The 22,489-nt window shown below is 42.3% G+C and overlaps 1 protein-coding gene across 3 annotated transcripts in view; it reads right to left on the bottom strand.

Moving 5' to 3' along the window:
- The window catches only part of rpap3 (RNA polymerase II associated protein 3), a 61,630-nt gene that overhangs the window by 20,615 nt on the left and 18,526 nt on the right, over positions 1-22,489 (bottom strand). For all 3 annotated transcript variants that reach the window (XM_068050370.1, XM_068050371.1, XM_068050372.1), the window contains one exon: positions 2,121-2,344. In XM_068050370.1, the coding sequence (XP_067906471.1) occupies positions 2,121-2,344 (224 nt within the window). The remainder of the gene's footprint in view (positions 1-2,120; positions 2,345-22,489) is intronic.

The following is a 22,489-nucleotide window of genomic DNA, read 5'->3' as shown; positions in this document are numbered from 1 at the left end:
TGGAAGAGTCTGTTACCTAGAATTGGCCTTTATAGCCATTCCAGGCACTGCTTCACAAACCATTGACCACCTCCAGGCGCTTACCCATTCTCTCTCGAGACAAGAAGGCCAAAGAGTAGAAAGAGTAATGTAAAATAGTATTTACATTCATTGCCCTAAAAACTTATCGTCATTTGCTTAAATCAACAACTTACAACTAAAATATATCAATGCACATTTGCCAATTAAACAAAAAATTCAATTTGTTACTTAGCAGCATATTAAAATTACAGAAAAAGCTAAAACCGTGTAGGAAGTTGAGGTGAAAATTCTATCAACATGTTTTGACAGGAAAACGGAATTCCCTACAAGGAATGCTTTTGACTTGGTTTTCTCACACTAGGGGCAGCCATCCTTTCAAAGTTCAAGAGTCAGCAAAAAGAAACTGTACCCTGACAAAGAAATGCATAAGGTTGAACTTCTTTGCTTGTAGTTTCAACCCAGATTATGCATTCAAGTATCACTCAGGGATTTCTGATTGAGGCAAGAGTGCTACCACTGAGCCACTTGCTCTTATAGCATAGCATCGCAACCACACTGTTAGATGGAACTCTACACTCAGATTTGCTTTTAAAAAATAACCTGAATCATTTCTCAGAAATCTCAGTGGGTAAGTGTACTGTTCACTGAACCAAACGGAACAAGATTATTGTCTACAGTTGAGTTAGCTGATCTCTGCCAGGTTTATTGTGCAGTTGCAGTGGGTGCATTACTATGTGAGATCAGACTTTCCAAGTTAGAAAGGGAGTAGGGAAGATAAAAGGCTACTAGAATTGTTAGAATTCTGTCATTACTGCTGGAGAAGCACAGGTGGGCATCAGTAGAAACCTACCAAATTTTGAGTCAAATTTTACAAATTTCATGGTCAAGGCATTTGAAGAAATGTGAATTTCACAATTTCAGCTATTTAAATCCTAAATTTCATGTGTCGTAGCAAACCATGAAAATGATCTATTTAGAATGAAAACAAAAATGACTGGGGCAGTTTCTGGTTTCAAATGGCATTTATTGTATCCTCAAAAATTATCAGAAAAAAATGACTATTAACTGGTCACATTCTTTACTCACTGATGTCAGTGGTTGAATGCGAGCATAGAAACTCACATGGATTAATTTGAGACTTCATCTCCTCACAATGTGTAACAAAAGCCTTCATTAGGTAATCCTATCGTAGTTTAATTGCACTTAGAAAGCAACCACCATTTGGCACAATGAGTTGAATAAATATCCGTAGCTTTGGGTAACCAAGCTTTTCCAATGGTATGATGGCACTTGCAAAAGTATCCACAAGTTCTATTGTAACCAGCTGACGATTTTCTGAGCTCTGTGTTGACTTCTTAAAAAGAGATGAAATTGTTGCTTGTATTTTTGCATGTTCATTTTCCAGCGGCGCAGTGTCAGATGCTCTCTTTCTGCTGCTTTCGGAATCTAAGTGGCGCTGAACTGTTGTGCCCCATGTGTGATCCAACAAAACACTGCAGCTTGTAGAAAACGGTATTCCATCGGCATGCAGAATTCGGGTTCCAAATTCTTTTACTTGATGCGCTGCAGTAATGATTGTGGCCATTTTTGATTTGCTCATTCTGGCATTCTCAACTGTCTCCTAATACTTGAGACTGCTTCTGTCAAATCTACACTGGAAGCCCTCCCTCATCTACCAATCAGCAGGGTAAGCCTTATGTCAATCACTAAAACACACGATGTTCACAACATGTCCAGCAATTAGCAAGGTGAGCCCTGTGTCAATGAATAAAAAGAGCAAAGTTCACAAAATGGCCGATTTCATGGAGGATCCGAGATTTGACGGTCCACAAGCATTTTTCACTATCGCAAATTTGGTAGGGCCCTAGGTATCAGGTAAGTACAAAGCCTGGTTCAGCTACAATAACTATCACAGTCAAGCACCCTCTCAAACGCTCACAATCTAGGGATCTTGACACATGTGAAGACTAGCCACTTGAATGAGAAACTGGGAGAGGGAGAGACCAGTATTGATCAACAGCTGCTGTCTTCAAAATAAAGACTTCAAAAATATATATATAAAACATACTGAAGTTTTGTTGTAGTAAATGCCAACATACCTCTCTTCAACTTTAAGTACTTTGGCACTGGGCGCTTCAGCAGCTGGCACAGAGGAGTCATTATGGACGATTTTTTCGTGAATCTTACTGGTGTCTTCTGCAGCTGGTAACACTGATGGTTGCTTTGCTGCAAGATCAGAAGGAAAACAGACTGCAGCTGCCTTTGTCTTAAAATTAGTCACTGTATCTCCAACTTCTTCAATAGCAACCCTTATGAGTGGTTTCTTGAAAATAACATACATAAAAACACATCAAGACAAATTAAATATATGGTATTATGATGAAATTTGGTCAACCAAGAATTTAACCTAAAAAAACAATGAAAATCATTCCCCACAATTACAAGAGGAAAGTTTTTTTTCCACTGTATTGATACAAAATGCTCAGTTTTTCAGCAAAAATGTCCAACTCTATTATCCTAATTATAAAAGTTAATTATTTTGGAAAAGCAAACTTATCAGAAAGGTGAAATATACTGCAATCTGAATTAACTTCAACTCAATTACATTTTCAAGGAATTCTAATTTATACATTTCTGGTTTAAACTGGTAGTTCGAGCTTCCAACAAACCATTGTTTATCTCCTCTTAAATGTTTCAGAAAACACCTACTCCAGGAATGTTCTAAAATATTGAAAATATTAAATTGGTACAGTATAAATAGTATGCACTTTGGTAATTCACATACAACAACCTTCTCATCAGTCTCCTTACTCAGGAACACTTATATTTGAATGAAACAAATATATTGCCCCTTCAGATGACAAGAATAATTTTTATCGGTGGCTCTATAAACACATCTTTATGCAGAACATATTCTGCGCAGTACAGTGAGGTGCCTTAGCTTAGGGACAAATGAGCTGCAAGTCATACAATATTGAGTGGTCATGGAGACTTTCCAGCAGGTTTAGCAAAAGACACACAAGAACATAAGAAATAGGAGCTGGTGTAAGCTATTCAATCTTCAAGCTTGTTCCACCATTCAACCAGATCATGGCGGGTCTTCTATACCAACTTCACACTCCTGCACTAACCCTATATCCCCTAGTACCCAAAAATCTATTAACCTCAGTCTCCAATATACTCATTGAGCATCCACAGCTCTCTGGGATCAAGAATTCCAAAGATTCACAACTAAGTGAAGAAATTTCTCTTCACCTCAGTTCTAAATGGCCAACTCCTTGTTGAGATTGTGACCCTATGTTCTAGATTCTCCAGCTAGGTGAAACATTTTCTCAGCATATACCATGCTAAGCCCTTTAAGAATTTTGTGTGTTTCAATTAGATCACCTCTTATTCTTCTAAACTCCAGGGAATAGAGGCTTAGTTGACTAAATCTCCCCTCATAGGACAATACTCTCATCCCAGGAATCAGTCTAGTGAATCTTCATTGCACTCCCTCTAGGGCAACTATGTCCTTCCTCAGGTCGGGGGACCAAAACTGCACACAGTACTCCAGGTGTGGCCTTACCAACATCCTGTATAATCCCTTTGTAACAAAACCTAGCATTCCATTGCCTTCCGAATTGCTCGTTGTGCCTGCAAGCTAACTTTCTGTGACTCATGTACAAGGACACCTAGGTCTCTCCGAATGCAAATATTTCCCAGTCCCTCACCACTCAAAAAATATTCTTTATTTTTCCTACCAGTGATATTTTGATATTTTGTCACATTGTATTTCATCTGCCACGTTCTTGCCCAATCACCCAACCTGTTTATATCTGAGCATCTTTGCATCCTCCTCACCACTTCTTTTCCCACCTAACTTCATATTGTCAGCAAGCCTGAATATATTGCACTCAGCCCCTCATCTAAGTCATTAATATAGATGGTAAAGAGCTGAGGCCCAAGTACTAATCCTTGCTGCACTCCGCTAGTTACAGCCTGCCAACCTGAAAATGTCCTGTTTATTCTTACTTCGTTTTACGTCCATTAACCAATCCTCAATCCATGCCAATATGTTACCCCCAATCAACATTCCCACTATTTTTTTTTCTGCAGTGCGCAGCCTATTCATTTAAGTTCGCAGGCCCTTAAATTTTTTTGCATGGCCATCCACGAGCAGTAACTTAAAGGGACCAACTTGTGCTCAGCCTCTGCAGGAATTTCCAAGGTGCTGTGCAACCGCACAGCTTAGAGAGTACACTGCCACCAATGTCATGAGTCCTAATTTTATGTAATAATTTCATGTGGCACCTTATCGAATGCTTTTTGAAAATCCAAATACATTACATCCACTGGTTTCCCTTATCCATCTAAACTAGTTACATCCTCAAAAAAAATCAACAGATTTGTCAAACATGATTTCCTTTTTGTAAATCTGCGCTGATTCTGCTAAAAAAATCATATGATTAAGTACCCAATTACCATGTCCCTAATAACGGATTCTATGTTATGCTAACTGGACTATAGTTTACTCTCTTCCTCCTTTCTTAACTAGCAGGGTTGTGTTTGCTACTTTCAAATACTTCGGAACTATTCTAGAATCTAAGGAATTCTGGAAGATCAAAACCAATGCATCACTATCTCTGCAGCTACCCTTTTTAAAACCCTAGGATTCAGATCGTCAGGTCCAGGGGATTTGTCACCACTTAAACTGTTAATTTCACAAGAATGGTTCCAGGGATGAAGAGCGTCAGTTATGAAGTTAGATTGGAGAAGTTGGGACTGTTTTCCTGAGGAGAAAAGGAGTCTGAGAGGTGATTTGATAGAGGTATCCAAAAATCATGAGGAGACTGGACTGAGTAGATTGGGAGAAACAGCTCCCACTCATGAAAGGACCAAGAATGAGAAGGCACAGATTTAAAGTAATTGGCAAAATAAGCAAAAGCAACACGAGGAAAAACTTTTGCACACAGCGAGTGGTTAAGGTCTGGAATGCACTGCCTGGCAGCATGGTGGAGGCAGGCTCAATTGAAGCATTCAAAAGGGAATTAGGCTGTTATCTGAAAAGGAAGAATGTGCAGGGTTACGGGGAGAAGGCAGAGGAATGGCACAAGGTGAATTGCTCATTCGGAGAGCTACTGCAGACATGATGGGCCGAATGGTCTCCTTCTGTGCTGTAGCAATTCTGTGATCTTGTGAATTTCTCCAGTACTATTTCTTTAGTTATACTGATTTCTTTATATTCCTCATTCTTGCTAGACCCTTGGTTCCCCTTATTGCTGGAATATTTTGTGTGTTCTCTACTGTGAATGCAGATACAAAGTATTTGTTTAATGTCTCTCCTATTTCAATTTCATTATACTTTCACCCATTGCTACCTCTAATGGGCCCATGTTTACTTTCACTAATCCCTTTCTTTTTACATACCTATAGAAATGTTGACAATCTGTTTTTATGTTGCTTGCTCATCTATTCTCGCGCTCTTTCATAATCAATTTCTTGGCCATCCTTTGTTGCATTCTAAAATCCTCCCAATCCTCAGGTTTACTACGCTTTATGACAATTTTATAAGCTTCTTCCTTTAAGCTAATACTAGATCTAACTCGTCTCGTTAGCCACAATTGGACCACTTTTCCTGTGGGGATTGTGTCTTAAAGGAATGTGTACCTGTTGCAAATTATGTATTATTGTTTAAATGTTTGCCATTGCTCGTTTACCATATCTTTTAATGCAGTTTTCCAATCTACCTTCGCCAACTCCCCCCTCATACCTATGTAGTTTGCTTTGTTTAGATTTAAGACTCTAGTTTCAGACTTAATTAAATCATTTTCAAACTCAATATAAAATTCTATAATATTATGGTCACTCTTCCATAGAGTCCCCTTTACTACAAGGTTATTAATTAATCCTTTTTTCATTGTACAATACTAGATCAAAAATAGCCTGCTCCCTCGTTGGTTCCTCAACATACCAATCTAAAAAACTATCACATACATTTCATGGACTTGTCCTCCACACTATCACTGCAAATTTGGTTTGCTCAGTCTATAAACATTAAAATTCCTAGGATTACTGTATCACCACTAGATGCACTTCTTGATTTATACTCTCCCCCACACTATAACTACTGTTAGGGACCTATAAACAACTCCCACCAATGTTTTCTGCTCTTTGCTTTTTCTTAGCTCCACCTAAAAGAATTCTACTTCTTGATTTTCTGAGCTGGATCCTTTCTCTCTAGTCTTTATCCCATCCTTTATCAGGTGCACCCCTCCTCCTTTTCACTTTTGCCCATCACTTCCAAAAGTTAGGTATCCTGCAATATTTAGTTCCCAACCTTGGTCGCTTTGAAACCACATCTCCATAGCAGCTATTAGGTCAAACCTATTAATTTCTATCTGTGCTATTAATTCAGCTAATTTGTTGTGAATGCTTCATGCATTTAGAGATAGTGCCTTTAGCTTTGACTTTTTTCTAATTTTCCCTGACGTTACCTTAGTCGCTAATGCCCTAGTAACTTTGTTATTCATGCTGTCCCTTCCTGATCTACTCTGCTTACTTTTACCCAAAACACTACTCTGTTCTAGGGCCTTGACATTTCCCTTTGTGCTTTTGAATTTACCTTTTCCTGAATCTTTCCATACCCCTTTATTAGTTTAAAGCCCCGTCTACTGCCCTAGTTATTAAATTTGCCAGGATACTTGTCCCAGCCCAGTTTTAAGTGCAGCCTGTCCTAATAGAAAGGTTTTCTCCTTTCCCAGAACTGCTGCCAGTGGCCCATGAAGTGAAATCCTGCCTCCCACACCACTCCTTCAGCCATGCATTTAACCTTCTAATCTGTTTATACCTATGCCAATTTGTATGTGGCTCAGGTAACAATGAAGAGATTATTAATTTTAAGGATTTTCTTTTTAATTTCCTAGTTCTACCTATGCCATTGGTTCCTACATGGACCATTACAACTGGATCCTCCCCCTCCCGCTCCAAATTCTTCACCAGCCAAGAGACGTCTTTAACCCTGGCAGCGGGAAGGCAGCACAACCTTAGGAACTCCCGGTTGTAGCTGCAGAGAACAGTATCTATCCCCCCGACTATACTGTCCCCTATCACTAACACATTCCTTTTCACTTCCCCCACTTGAATGACATCTTGCACCATGGTGCCATGTTAAGTTTGCCCATCCACCCTGCAGTCCTTGTTCTCATCCACACAGGTAGGGAGTATCTCGTACCTACTGGTCAAAGTCAAGGGCTGAGGCTCCTCCATCACTACCATCCTGGATCCCCATACCTGCCTGACTCACAGTCACATCTCTCCTGTCCCTGACCATTGACCAATTCTGAAGATCTACTTACCCTAAGGGGTGTGACTGCCTCCTAGAACAAAGTGCCCAGGTAACTCTCCCCCATCCTTGTGCCCTGTGACATCTGCAGCTCCGACTCCACTTCAACTACTGAGCCGAAGTTCCTCAAGCTGCAGACACTTACCGTAAATTTGGTTGCCCAGGATCGCAAAGCTCTCCACAAACTCCCATATGATGCATTTACGATGCACCACCTGCCCTGCCATGTCTCTCTAACCTGATTTATTTGATAAGTTAATTAATTTTTAATTGAATCGATTATATTAGCTTTATTAATTGGTTTATCTGGTTTAAGTTACTAATTTAGTAAAGTAGTAACAAGTCACAGTCTCCTAGCTTAGAGACAAAACAAAAACACTCATCAGCTACTGGAGGCAAAGAAAAATAAAAAGCAGCACCTCCTTCCCCCTCTGCACCAAATCCCTACTTGCACCAAATTTGCGACTTTAGCACCGGAACCTTAGTAATTTCACAAACTATAATGAATTAAATAATATTCTAAAGTACTATACAGCAAAAACATCTTAATGGTCATTTTCTATGATTAATACAATGTCACTGACTTCCAATTAGAGTATAAATTAATTGTCTGCGATGTGAAAAAGCTCTTATGGCTACTCTTTTGCAATAGTAAACTGTAAATCAAAAACACAATTAGAAAATCTTCAGAAAATACATTCTAGTACCACTTAATATCTGATTTATCCCTTTCATGTTTCAGCTAGCAGACTGGGATAATTCTGGTATGAATATAAGCCTTTGTCCTGTTCCCAAGTATCTTACAAGTCAACTTGAAAAGTTGTAATTTAAGTGTTAAATTTCATGATGCTTGGCCTTCCATTTGCTATAATGCCTCTGCAGATGCTGCTATGCTCAATAATTCCCTCAACTTCACCTTGGATGCCTTTAATCCAGCAAAAACCTTCACAACTCTTCCAACCCCTGGTACAGCTCCTATCTTCAAGTGCAAGCGTGCAGTTGTGAACCTGGCCAGTTCATATCAAGCTCAATACACTAGAACTTATCCTGGAAAGCAGAGATAACCCTTGACTTTTTTTCTCCACAACCAATTGCTTCCTTAAATCCTTCTAATCATCGCCTTCTCCCTCTAACAGCCGTGAAGGACTCATTGGTTTCTTCAACACCAAGTAAGTGATCATTTCAGCTGCTCCCCAGCACTCCACCACCATTCCTAACACTACCCCCTTTCCCCAACCCACCCTATCGCCCCATTACTCATCAAGCCAAATTTCCCACTTAGTCTCCTCCCAACCATGCCTTAAAGTTTAGTCTCTCTATTGCTCTCCTGTCTCCCCCACCTATTCTGTCTCATCAGAAAGTGAGGCATCTCCTTCCATTCAACTCAATTCCCTCTACACTACTTACCATCCAACTTCCCTTCCTGGCCCATGCTACTTGATATTTTAAAAGATTCCCTCCCTTCAAGCACTAACCCCCTCACTCTCATCACCACCAACATAAATGCTTTCCCAAAAACTCATCCTTGGACCTTCTGGTAGTTTCATGGTCACCATTACTGAGACTAGCTTTTTATTCCATATTTTATTGAATTTGTAAATTCCCAAAAGATCTTTTCGCCAGGCATCTGGATTACTAGTCCAAGAACATAATCACTTAGCCTCCGTACCCCCTACAAAACAACCATTTACAACCGTGGCATCCTACTCAATCCAATATCCACCTTCATAACATTGCCTGCCTTTCATTACCTAGGAATATCACCTCTAGACTTGATTTTTTCACTCAATAGTCTGACATCTTTCACCTTGAATAAATTTGAAAACCTAGCTGTTCATACCACTCCTGTATTAACATCCCATTTGTCCATCACTTTCATTCTTGCTAACCTAAACTACTTTCCTGGCCCCCAATACATTAAATCATGTCAATTTCAAGATTTGCATCATCCTACCACCGCATCTTTCTCTTGCCCTTCTGATTCTAGCCTTTTACACACCAACCACTGGTGGCAAAGCATACAGTCAAATCCCTTATACGCAAACTCCATCGCTAAACCTCTATGTCTTTCTACTTCTCTCTCCACCTTCCTAAAATCTATCTTTTCAACAAAGCTTTCAATCATAGCCATGTTCCCTGGATTGTGTTTTTGTACTGGGCAGGCTACAAACACTACTTCTTGTCCATGGGCAGTTTACATTATAAAAGTCATGACTTATATTACGCTGGAAATTTCTCCTGATGAGCTGACAAAGTTGTGAGCGGCCTGTTTATTTGAATGCACAGTGCATACCAGATCGATGCACGGCCATGCATGCATCTTAGAGGGAAGAATGGGCACAGCTCCTAATTTCGCCTCCAACACTAACTAAATTTATGCTTTCGATAATTGCTGCTTGTCCAAAGTCCCTGCGTTCAACATTCTTTTGTTAAATCCTTTGTTGCATCCTCTGCTCTCCTGATTTTAGTCAACACCTCTGAACAAACTTCTAGGAGAACGAGTGAACTGGGAATGAGTCATTCGCCACCTATACTTATTTCCCAGTGGGAAATTGCTGGACACAAACTAATAACTCAGTAGCGTGGGAAAAATCTAACCGGCACATCACTCCAAACCACAGAATTTCTGGTTCCATGGAGGGAAAAGCAACACGCAAGCCTTCCTCAATACATGGGATTTGATTAATTTAAATGTAAAGAGACTCACAACACACAAAAAATGTGCTTATTGATAGAAACTGGGTTAAAGCATATTCTTCTCTTGTATAGAAAATTGGATGTAAAATTAATTATTAACCGATCCTTGTTCCTATTTCTTATGTTATATTCTTATGTAGCTTTTGGCACTAAGACCACATACTGAAAATGAAAGACTTCCTTGATATTTCATAAACACAAATAATTAAATATGAAAATATGAGTCTATATTTAGATATTCAATTAGTTGTGCTTTTGTACTACAAAATTTTTTACTAAGGTTGTCAAGTGACAAAAAAAACAATCAACTGATTTCATGATCAAAAATGTTCATCTCAGGGAAGGAAGGCAGGTAGGGTAAAAAGGAACAAAAATTGAATTTATATAAGGTCTTTCATGGCCTGAGGATGTTTCATAGCACTTTACAGTCAATTAAGCAGTTTGAAGTATAGTCACTTGTAGGAAATGCCAATTGGTATTGGCAAACTCCGACAATCAGCAATGAAATAAATGATGTTGGTTGAGGGATACATGTAGGCCAGGACACCAGGAAGAACTCCCCTGTTCTTCTTCAAAATGTCACCTTTTATATCACCCGAGATGGCAGGCAAGCCCTCATTTTAACGTCACAAAAAAGATGGCACCTCTGACAATGCAGTGCTCCTTCAGTAGTGCATGCTCTGGAAAGGCACTTGAACCCACAACCTTCTGACAGAGGACAGAGTGCTACTACTAAACCAAGGCTTACACCTGATTTTTGGTTTAAATCACATTTAATTGACAGTAATGATTAACTCCTTTAGTAGACTTATTAAACAGATAGAACAGAAAAAGAAAATAAGTAAGAGGGTGACTGTATCTTAGGATATTCAAAGCAGGCACCAAGACCTTTGCCTCTATCTTACTATGACATACAGTGACCGATGTTACAGAGGCCACTCCATTTCCACTTTTTGCTAAAAGCTGCAACATAAAATAGCACCTGGTTGTTGTCAGCAGAGTGTGGCTGTTGTGTACCATGAGACCAGGCCAGTCAAAATATCTCGAATGTACATTTTCTTCCAGTTCATTAGCATTTAAAATTATATATAAATTAGGGCAGTCAACTGATTGCAGTTAATTTCCACTATTAATGTGCAATTAGAAAGGAGCATCCAAAAAATGAACATGGAAATTGCAGAAGTTAACTGCAGTTAATTGATAGCCCTAATAAATCCAACAACCAGTGCCTACTGTACACATTTCCAATTCATGATAACACATTATTCTAATGCTAACATTAGAACAGTGTGTACTCACAAAAATAAGAAAAATCAAGGACAAGATCACGGTCAGCAAAGCTCCTCCATCTGATATAAACTCTCCCATTTTAAACATCCCTATCTTTTGGTTTTCACTGCTTTGCAGATTTGCCATAAATCAGAGACCAGTTTCTAAATTTTGCTTCACCAATTTAAATGCCATCTTATCCCAATTTGAATTTGAAATATTCTAAGTTTACATTACCTATACCATTCAGTATTCTGTGCATTGCAGCACAGTCTGACTCAACCACTGTCTTCTAGACTGCTAAGCTAGAGCTGCTTTAAATTTTTCCTCAAAGCCCATTTTCTTTACAATTGGGATAATCTTGATGCTCATCTCTCCACCCTCTCCAATGCACCCTCATATTATCTTTTCAGCTTTCAAATAAAGGTTGCTGGGTTCAAACACCTTGTCAGTTTGCTCAATTCATGTTCGCTGAGGAAAGTCAGAACTTATTGATGCTGTCTACAAGGTAGAAACACTCAAGCTAGTCAGACCAGTTGTACTTTTAACAACTTTTTTCCACCAAATAATGGGAAAATAAAAACTCTGAACAGATATGCCTCAGTTTGAATCACTGTTGATTCATGTTAAAAATCAACATGCCATTTTTAATTTCTCTAATTAAACTTTTAAAATTATTTTTCCTTCAGTTTTCTCCATTCACCCCTCATGCTAGATTTTGGTTCCACAATTGCCAACTACTCTTTAGTACATCACTCAAATAACTTCCTCCAGGCGGGTCGGGACAGCAAGTATCGGTTTGTCATTTAATCAATCACCAGCGCAGCATAGCCAAGCTGAGCACAATCCTGTCCGTACCAGCTATCTGCTTACATATTTTTCAGCAAAGTGTACTATTCTGGAGTGGGAACCCTAGCCTAGAGATGCACCCTACCCCTCAGCAGCAATGTGCTTCAGATTTGCAAGGTTCAATTCACCTGCTGCTGCTTGCCCTTTGTAAATGTCAGCTGAATTTCTACAATTGCACACAGTAAAGCTTGAATGAAAAAAAATTAAGTCTTTCCTACCATTGCCAAAATGCTATGATAGCAGTATTACATCAAAGACACTTAAGAAAATTACAATCTGTACATCTGCAAGACATCTACAGTAAAAGTGCAGTATCCAGCAGCAGTACAAACTTTCCACATTAGTCAGGTTTATCATTAAGTACCATTTCTATGGATTTTTGCGAAAAGCAACTTTGTTTGTTGCAACTTGGATTCAAGATGGTTCAACTATGGATTTAAGATATTAAAACAGGAAGTTGATTGCCATTGTTGTGTGAGGCCTCACAAAATACAGCAGGAGAAATATCAGTGTTGTCATGCCAACTTTTAACAATGCCATAACAGAGAACAAGATTACCAAGAACTCTAAATTTAAGCATTAGCGTACAAAAATCAGGACTAAAGATACACAATATTAATTTCACAATCCACTTTATTTGTTGGAGTAATGAAGATCAATGGCTTTTGACTTTTATACTGAAAGGGACCACATAGCAAGATAAAAGACACTCTTCTGGCATTTAACAACAAAAGAACAGTGCGATTCCAATTATTTCAGTGAAAAAGATGCTCTGCAAAAACTTGTGTTACCTAGCAGCACAGACAGGCACACGCTGTGTACACAAATAAATTGATTTTTTTTAAATCTGTAGAGTTTTATCACTGTTGTAGCTCTATTTCTTACTGCAGCAGTGAGTGTTAGTCCCAGGGGACATGGTTGAGAAATTGCTGGGCTCCATTCAGTGATGAACTAGCTGTTGCCCCTGGTTGCAACCCATATTGGACATTGTTGTTCTGTGCTGGAACTAAATTCGGTATTCCAAGTGGGAAGTTCTGATAAATCTGGAATTCTTACTTGCAGCAGAGTGTCCAATCTGGAAAGATGCAGCATAAGGTGCTGCACCCATAAACAACAACAGGCCACCAAGGAGGTAGAGTGTCTGTGAACTTTGTAGTGGCATAAGTAAGTTGGAAGGACAGTACACTGCTGAACTAGCAGCAGAAGGGAGAAGAAAAGGTGAAGAGAGGGAAATGTGGGGGGAAGAAAGAGTGAGAGAGGTGGAGGCAAAGTGTGAATTACACAGTGAGAATTGGAGGGAAAGAGCATATTCGTGAACTAGAGGGGAAAAGAGTACCTTTGAAGAAGAATGGTCATAAAGGTAGCCTTTGTGGACATGCGAGTGTGGCTGGACCTGAATGGGAAAGATGCCTCCATGAAAGCGGGAAGGAAACACCTTGATGAAAGAAAACAATTGTTGAGGTAGCTTTTGGGTAAATGGTGGTACAGTCAGCAGACTCTACAAACGAGCGTGGAGCATCCTCAGCCTCAGAGCACAGACTAAACTCGGTGTACAAAGCCATCGTCCTTGCCACCCATGGCGCCATGTCATGGGTCCTGTACCGCCTTCTAGAGCGCTGCCTCCGCAGCATCCTCAAGATCTGCTGGCAGGACCACATCACAAACACTGAAGTGCTGGAAACAGCCAACATCACCAGCAGAAGCCATCCTCATGCAAAGCCAACTGTGTTGGGTGGGTCACATTGCCCAGATGGACGACAGTCGCCTGTCCAAGATCATGTTGTCTGGTGAGCTGACCACTGGTAAAAGGAACAGATGGGCCCCGTGCAAACGTTTCAAGGACTCCCTGAAGAAGTCCCTTTCTGTGTGCCACACAGACCATTGCCAGTGGGAAGCGCAGGCCATAGATCGTGATGCCTGGAGATGCTACATCAGGAGGGCTACAGACACCTTTGAGACTGAGCAAAGAACCAGCATGAAAGAGAAAAGGAGAAGGATAGATTCAATTGCCCCCAGCAGTGACTACACCTTCACTTGTACACGCTGTTGGAGAATATGCCAGTCACGGATAGGCCTGACTAGCCACCAGCGGGCCTGCAACCTATGAGTACAACCTTCCAAAAAGCACTGCCCGCGAAGAAATACCAAGAGAGGTCTAAGGAACATAGAAAAATCCAAGTATTTTAGGTTCTTAAAACTAAAATGTTATAGGAAAAAATATCAGGTTGGAAAAAAAGCATTAGAAATGTAAAAGTAAACATTTTCTAAAGGAGCAGACCCATCCCTAAAAATGCACCATTAATGGGTACCAGGGGTTTGCAGTAGAATCAGCATTTAGGAAGTATGCACAATTCTAATTTCGCTGCCTAGGTTTCTCATGCAATGAGGCAATTAAAAGAACAATGACATCCACCTACATATATTTTTCACACACAAGTAACACAAACAATTGCAACAGTGGCCTTGGGTTAAAGCATGGAATTCAAGTGTGTCAAAATTAGCTGCTGCTGCTATGAATAGCAGGGGGTGGAGGGAAAACATACTTGAATTAGCAATCAAAAACCTGTTGGAAACTAATTAAGTAAAACTATAATGTATCCTTTTCTATTTCTAACTTGCAGTGCAACATACTCAATAATTTATACATTTCAACTTTTTCCTGCCTGCATAAAATAAAACCTAGTCTTGTATTTCAAGAACATAAGAAAACTGCCAGGAAAATGGTACATCATTGAAGGACAATTTTTTTAAAATCTGATGCACTGCAGGAACACTTATTTTCTCTTTGAAGTGAAATAATTGCGCTGTGGACCAAAACCACTTTGTGTCCAAGAATTGTTGAAAGCAAATGCCTCACTCTAAACTTCCATACTACTTTGTAAGTAACCTACAAATGTCAGGGTGCAACTTAAACACTGCTGCAACACTGACTGTGCTAGCTGGCTACCCTGTGCAGTCACATTTTTACAGCAGTAGAAAATCATAAAAGGCAGGAATGAAGAGATTATTTGGCAGTCCTTTATATCAATATTCAATCACGGACACTTTCATCTCCCTTCTGAGTCATTTTTGCTCCACTCAATCAAAATCCAACTCATTTTACATTACAAAATTCGCTTTAAATGAACCAGTGCTCAATCTGCACAACTTCATTCTCAAAGTTTAGATTATATAGTCATTTCCCTTTGTTCTGGTCAAAACATAAATCATCTCCATCCAACTAATTTATTAGGTTTTTTAAATAATACTTGAATCATGCCTGCAATCAAATAGTTCTGATGGTTAGAATATTATCTCTTCATTTCAAGGACCTGCCTTCAAATGCAATGCAATGATGGCATGAATGCTTCCTCTCTCTGCTAATAAGTGCAAATGGTGTATGTACAAAGAATTGAAAATGCACAGCACAGAACAGGCTAGAACCCTGGACATTTCAAGTGCTTATATCCTGGTCCTTGTTTAGTTCAGATCACAGGGAGCAGTGACCATGCAGCAGTTTGAAGTATTTAGACTGCTAAAACTGGTTTCTTATTCCAGTGCAGACTTATGGACACCAAAGTTTTAACGGCCGTCATACAGCATTGATCATTGCAGGAGACCTCCTCCTGAAGTCCCCAGCATCAAAGATGCCAGTCTTCAGTCAATTCGATTCACGCCACACGATATCAAGAAACAACTGAAAGCACTGGATACTGCAAAAGGTTATGGGCCCTGACAACATTCCGAAAATAGTGCTAAAGACTTGTGCTCCAGAATTTGCTACGCCCCTAGCCACGCTGTTCCATTACAGCTACAACACTGGCATCTACCCGTCAATGTGGAAAGTTGTCCAGATATGTCCTGTACACAAAAAGCAGGACAAATCTAACCTGGCCAATTACCGCCCCATCAGTCCACTCTTGATCATTGTTAGTGATGGACAGGGTCGTTGACAGTACTATCAAGCGGCACTTGCTTAGCAATAACCTGCTCACTGACTCTCAGTTTGGGTTCCGTCAGGGCCACTCAGCTCCTGACCTCATTACAGCCTTGGTTCAAACATGGACAAAAGAGCTCAACTCAAGGTGAGGTATAGTGACTGCCCTTGACATCAAGACAGCATTTGACCGAGTATGGCATCAAGGAACCCGAGTAAAGCTGGAGTCAATGGGAATCAGGGGGAAAACTCTCCGCTGGTTGGAGTTATACCTAGCGCAAAGGAAGATGGTTGTGTTTGTTGGAGGACAATCAGCTCAGCTTCAGGACATCACTGCAGGAGTTCCTCAGGCTCAACCATCTTCAGCTGCTTCATCAATTACCTTCCTTCAATCATAAGGTCAGAAGTGGGGATGTTTGCAGATGATTGCACAACATTCAGCATCATTCGCGACTCCTCAGATACTGAAGCAGTCCGTGTAAAAATGCAGCAATAACCAGGCTTGGGCTGAAGAGTGGCAAGCAACATTCATGCCACACAAGTGCCAGGCAATGACTATCTCAAACAAGAGAGAATCTAACCATCTCCCCTTGACATTCAATGGCATTATGATCGTTGAATCCCCCACTATCAACATCCTGTGGGTTACCATTGACGAAAAACTGAACTGGAGTAGCCATATAAATACTGCGGCTACAAGAACAGGTCAGAGGCTAGGAATTCTGCAGCGAGTAACTCACCTCCTGACTCTCCAAAGCATGTCCACCATCTACAAGGCACAAGTCAGGAGTGTGAGGCCCGCTTGACTGGCACCCGATCCACAAATATTCACTCCCACCACTGACGCACAGTGGCAGCAGTGTGTACCATCTACAAGATGCACTGCAGCAACGTACCAAGGCTCCTTAGACAGCACCTTCCAAACTGTGACCTCTACCAGCTATAAGGATAAGGGCAGTAGTTGCATGGGAACACCGCCACCTGCAAGTTCCCCTCCAAACCACACACCATCCTGACGTGGAATTATATCGCCATTCCTTCACTGCCGCTGGGTGAAAATCTTAGAACTCCCTTCCTAACAGCATTGAGAGTGTACCTACCCCACATGGACTGCAGCAGTTCAAGGCGGCGGCTCACCACCACCTTCTCAAGGGCAATTAGGGATGGGCAATAAATGCTGTCCTAGCCAGCGACGCCCACATCCCATGAACGAATACCAAAAAAAAAGTCAGATCACTCATCGCCCCGGATTTTGCGGTAGTAATGACGATGAAACTCTGCCAGCGTTCACTGCCGTTTCTCCTCTGAAATTGGACAGCAACTTCTGGAGTCTGTACATGTGCAGTTAAAGGCAGAAAGCCAGAAGTTACTGTCAGTGATTCTATGCTTCTCCATCGGGTGCATTCTTGAAGTCCCCCCAGTCTGCACTCAACTATATATCACTGAACTGATCAAAACTTGCCCTTTTACATTATCAGTCTCACTATAAAAACGCTCGAAAAAGTTACACCTTGTTGAATGAGGTGTAACTGGGTTTTTAACGGTGTACGAAGTTCCTAATTACTGAATAGCCTAAAAAACTAATTTTATATTTGTGGATTATCAAGTTTGTCCATAATTTTTTTTTGAAGTTAATTTGTGACATTTCATCTTCAACATAAGCCCATGTGTGCCCCAATCATTTATTTCACTGCCTGAAAACTTCAGTGTTTTTAACTTCTTGGTTTGCTATCTGTGAGAATAATTCAATGTGATTGACTTCTTTCCCTTGCGTGATGACATCAATGATGCTGGAAGCCAGGAGATCCCCTTGACTTGATGCCAGATTCAAATTGATGTCAGGAAAGGAGAAATTCACATCAGAGATCGCTAGATCTTTGGGGGCAGTTTTCTTTCAGGTCAGCGATAAGCACCATCACTTCGCTGCTGACTGCAAAATCTGGACCTATATGCTGTTTTGTAAGGGCAAAAATGTAATATCATGCAATGCACAATATTATATTCTACTACTTAGATGAAGCTGTGCCCCTAAATCAGTATAGATGCATTTAAGGGGACGCTAGATAAACAAGAGAAGGGAATAGAAGGATGTGTTAATGACTTAATGATAAACGAGGCGATATAAAATCAATTTGGAGATTTCTGACAACCCATTAAGTCTAATAAAACCATCCCTTGGGATCTCAAATAACTAGTAAGAGTTGAAAAGAAATATATACTTAGATGGCAAAAGTACTGTTCACCTGGCAACACAATGTCACAATGCTGGATTTGTTCAATATTTTTCTTCAAATTATAGGTGAGAGATTTGAAAAGATTCCAAAAAGGATTACTGACATTTTCAATTATTTTGTTTTTCCAATAAGCATCTGTAAACCAAATGCATTTTATAAAAGAAAAAAGAAAACCCTTAAGTGGAACCCTATTTTGGCTTTACTTACTGGTATCTTTGGCCTCCTTGTCTCGAGAGACAATGGGTAAGCGCCTGGAGGTGGTCAGTGGTTTGTGAAGCAGCGCCTGGAGTGGCTATAAAGGCCAATTCAAGAGTGACAGACTCTTCCACAGGTGCTGCAGATAAAATTGGTTGTCGGGGATGTTACACAGTTGGCTCTCTCCTTGCGCTTCTGTCTTTTTTCCTGCCAACTGCTAAGTCTCTTCGACTCACCACGCTTTAGCCCCGTCTTTATGGCTGCCCGCCAGCTCTGGCGATCGCTGGCAACTGACTCCCACGACTTGTGATCAATGTCACAGGACTTCATGTCGCGTTTGCAGATGTCTTTAAAGCGGAGACAAGGATGGCTGGTGGGTCTGATACCAGTGACGAGCTCGCTGTACAATGCGTCCTTGGGGATCCTGCCATCTTCCATGCGGCTCACATGGCCAAGCCATCTCAGGCGCCGCTGGCTTAGTAGGGTGCATATGCTGGGGATGTTGGCCGCCTCGAGGACTTCTGTGTTGGAGATACGGTCCTGCCACCTGATGCCAAGAATTCTCCGGAGGCAGCGAAGATGGAATGAATTGAGACGTCGCTCTTGGCTGACATACGTTGTCCAGGCCTCGCTGCCGTACAGCAAGGTACTGAGGACACAGGCTTGATACACTTGGACTTTTGTGCTCCGTGTCAGTGCGCCATTTTCCCACACTCTCTTGGCCAGTCTGGAGATAGCAGAGGAAGCCTTTCCCATGCGCTTGTTGAATTCTGCATCGAGAGACAGGTAACTGGTGATAGTTGAGCCTAGGTAGGTGAACTCTTGAACCACTTCCAGAGTGTGGTCGCCGATATTCATGGATGGGGCGTTTCTGACGTCCTGTCCCATGATCTTCGTTTTCTTGAGGCTGATGGTTAGGCCAAATTTGGTGCAGGCAGCCGCAATCCTGGCTATGAGCCTCTGCAGACACTCTTCTGTGTGAGATGTTAATGCAGCATCATCAGCAAAGAGGAGTTCCCTGATGAAGACTTTCCGTACTTTGGTCTTCACGCTTAGACGGGCAAGGTTGAACAACCTGTCACCTGATCTTGTGTGGAGGAAAATTCCTTCTTCTGAAGACTTGAACGCATGTGAGAGCAGCAGGGAGATGATGATCCCAAACAGTGTAGGTGCGAGAACACAGCCCTGTTTCACGCCACTCAGGATAGGAAAGGGGTCTGATGAGGCACCGCTATGCTGAATTGTGCCTTTCATATTGTCATGGAATGAGGTGATGATACTTAGTGGCTTTGGTGGGCATCCAATCTTTGCTAGTAGTCTGAAGAGACCACGTCAAAGGCTTTGGTGAGATCAATGAAAGCAACGTAGAGGGGCATCTGTTGTTCACGGCATTTCTCCTCAGCTGGCGAAGGGAGAACAGCATGTCAATGGTGGATCTCTCTGCTCAAAAGCCACACAGTGCCTCAGGGTAGACACACTCAACCAGCTTCTGGAGCCTGTTTAAAGCGACTCGAGCAAAGACTTTCCCCACTTTGCTGAGCAGGGAGATTCCACGGTAGTTGTTGCAGTCACCGCGGTAATCCTTGTTCTTAGAGGGTGATGATATTGGCATCGCGCATGTCCTGTGGTACTGCTCCCTCGACCCAGCACAGGCAAAGCAGTTCGTACAGTGCTGAAAGTATAGCAGGCTTGGCGCTCTTGATGATTTCAGGGGTAATGCCGTCCTTCCCAGGGGCTTTTCCGCTGGCTAGAGAATCAATGGCATCACAGAGTTCCGATTCTGTTGGCTGTACATCCAGCTCATCCATGACTGGCAGAGACTGGGCTGCATTGAGGGCGGTCTCAGTGACAACATTTTCCCTGGAGTACAGTTCTAGGTGGTGTTCCACCCAGCGGTCCATTTGCTTGCTTTGGTCAGTGATCGTGTCCCCTGATTTAGATTTGAGGGGGGGTGATCTTCTTGATGGTTGGCCCAAAAGCTCTCTTAATGCCATCATACATTTCTCTGATATTTCCGGTGTCAGAGACCAGCTGAATATGACTGCATAGGTGTTGCCAGTAGTCATTTGCGCAGCGCCTGGCTGTTCTTTGTGCAGCACTTCTGGCTGCTTTAAGTGCTACGGATGTTAACTCGCTGGGGGCTTTCTTGTAGTTTAGCAGTGCAATGCGCTTAGCGGCTATGACAGGTTCCAGCTCTTCAATGTGAGATTGAAACCTGTCTGCATTCCGCTTCACACGTTTGCCATAGGTGGTCATTGCTGAGTCATAGATGGCGTCTCTGATGTGGGCCTACTTGGTCTCTGCATCCCCTGTGGGAGTGTTTTGAAGGGCTTTTTCAAGTGAATTTAGAAACTTACGTAACAGCTGTGGATGAGAAAATCTGCTAGTGTTGATATGCGGGCGGCCCTTCTGCTTGGAGTGATGCAGCTTCTTTGGTTTGAGGCTAACCTTGCTGCACACCAGGGAGTGGTTGGTGTCGCAGTCCGCACTGTGGAAGCTGCGTGTGACTTGAATGCTATTTAGAGACGCTCGCCTTGTGACGATGAGGTCCAGCTGGTGCCAACGACGTGATCTTGGGTGCCTCCAAGAAACCTGGTGACAGGGTTTAGTGTGAAAGAACGAATTGGTGATGCAGAGGTTATGATAGGTTCACAACTCAAGCAGTCTCTGTCCATTCTCATTCATCCTATCAATGCTATAGCGCCCAAGGCAGGAGGGCCATGAGTCATGGTCGGTCCCAACCCTAGCATTAAAGTCCATTAGCAGGAACAGGTGTTCGGTGTTGGGGATTCTACTAATGATATTATGGAGTTCCTTGTAGAACTGATCTTTAGCTTCAGGTGGGAGCAGAGTGTTGGAGCATAGATGCTGAGTAGGTGTACTAGACCAGAGGCGGTGAACAGTCAGATGGACAGAATGCGTTCCGAGCCATTTGAGGGTGGTTCGATCATGCTGAGCAAAGAGTTTCTGATGGCGAAGCCCACTCCATGCTGTCTTGGTTCCTCAGGATCCCTACCCTGCCAGAAGAAGGTGTAGTCTTGCTCTCTTAGAGATCAGCTAGCAGGGAGGCGTGTATCCTGAAGTGCTGCAATGTCCACATTGAGTCTACTGAGCTCGTTGTTAATGATGGCGGTCTTCTGAGAATCGTTGATTTGTGCAAGGTCTTCCGACAGGCCAGGACACACAGTTCTGACGTTCCAGCTTGCAAAACGAAGGGCTGGTACCTTCTTTCCTTTTTTGGTCGTGCTGTTTGGTGCGGTGTTACAGTCCACTTGTCGGGCAATGACCCTGAGCTCCAAGCACACATTGAAGCAGATGGACTGTGGCGGGACAGAACCTTACTGACTGGGGGCTGCCCAGTTTGAGGCGGGCAGTAGCTGTCCAGTGAGATGCGATGACCTCTCCCGACAAAGGCAACCCGTTGCGCCCAATCTCTACACCAATTGAGCTGGACTTATAACCCGTAACTGCTGCCTTCCGTGTTGATTTGGTCGCTGTGAGAAGACTGTGAGGAGTGACCTCTCCATGGCGCATGCCTGGGCGGATGTATGGAGGTTGAGTTGCCCAAGCGTCAAAACCCCCCTCTCAGCCTTCCTGGTGGGGTCCAAAGGAGTGCAGAGCATGACGTTTGGCACCGGTATGGCTGCAGGAACTGCCGGAAACATGCCAAAGGTGACACATGACCGCCTTCAGGGTTCCGCTCCGGATTTTCTGTTAGGGTTTACTCCCTTCGCCTTGGTCTCTCCCGAGACACTCACAAGGCAGTGGGGTTGTTAGGGCCCCTACACAAGGGTAAGTGGATGCCGATGGGAGGAGGTTGGGGGGGGGGGGGGGGGGGGTGGGGGAAAAAGGGGTGCGAGAAGGGGTGCGGTGGGAAGGGGTGGAGGGGGAGCTGGGAAGGGGGCTGGGGGCAAGGGGGTGAGCAGGTAATAAAACATTTCATCAGCTCCCACCATTGTCCCTTTTACAATGATGTACTGCTAC

The sequence above is a fragment of the Heterodontus francisci genome, chromosome 18 (assembly GCF_036365525.1).
Source record: "Heterodontus francisci isolate sHetFra1 chromosome 18, sHetFra1.hap1, whole genome shotgun sequence".
Classification (NCBI taxonomy): Eukaryota; Metazoa; Chordata; class Chondrichthyes; order Heterodontiformes; family Heterodontidae; genus Heterodontus; species Heterodontus francisci.
Note: the sequence above shows the minus strand (reverse complement) of the source record. Positions and strands in the feature narration are given on the sequence as shown.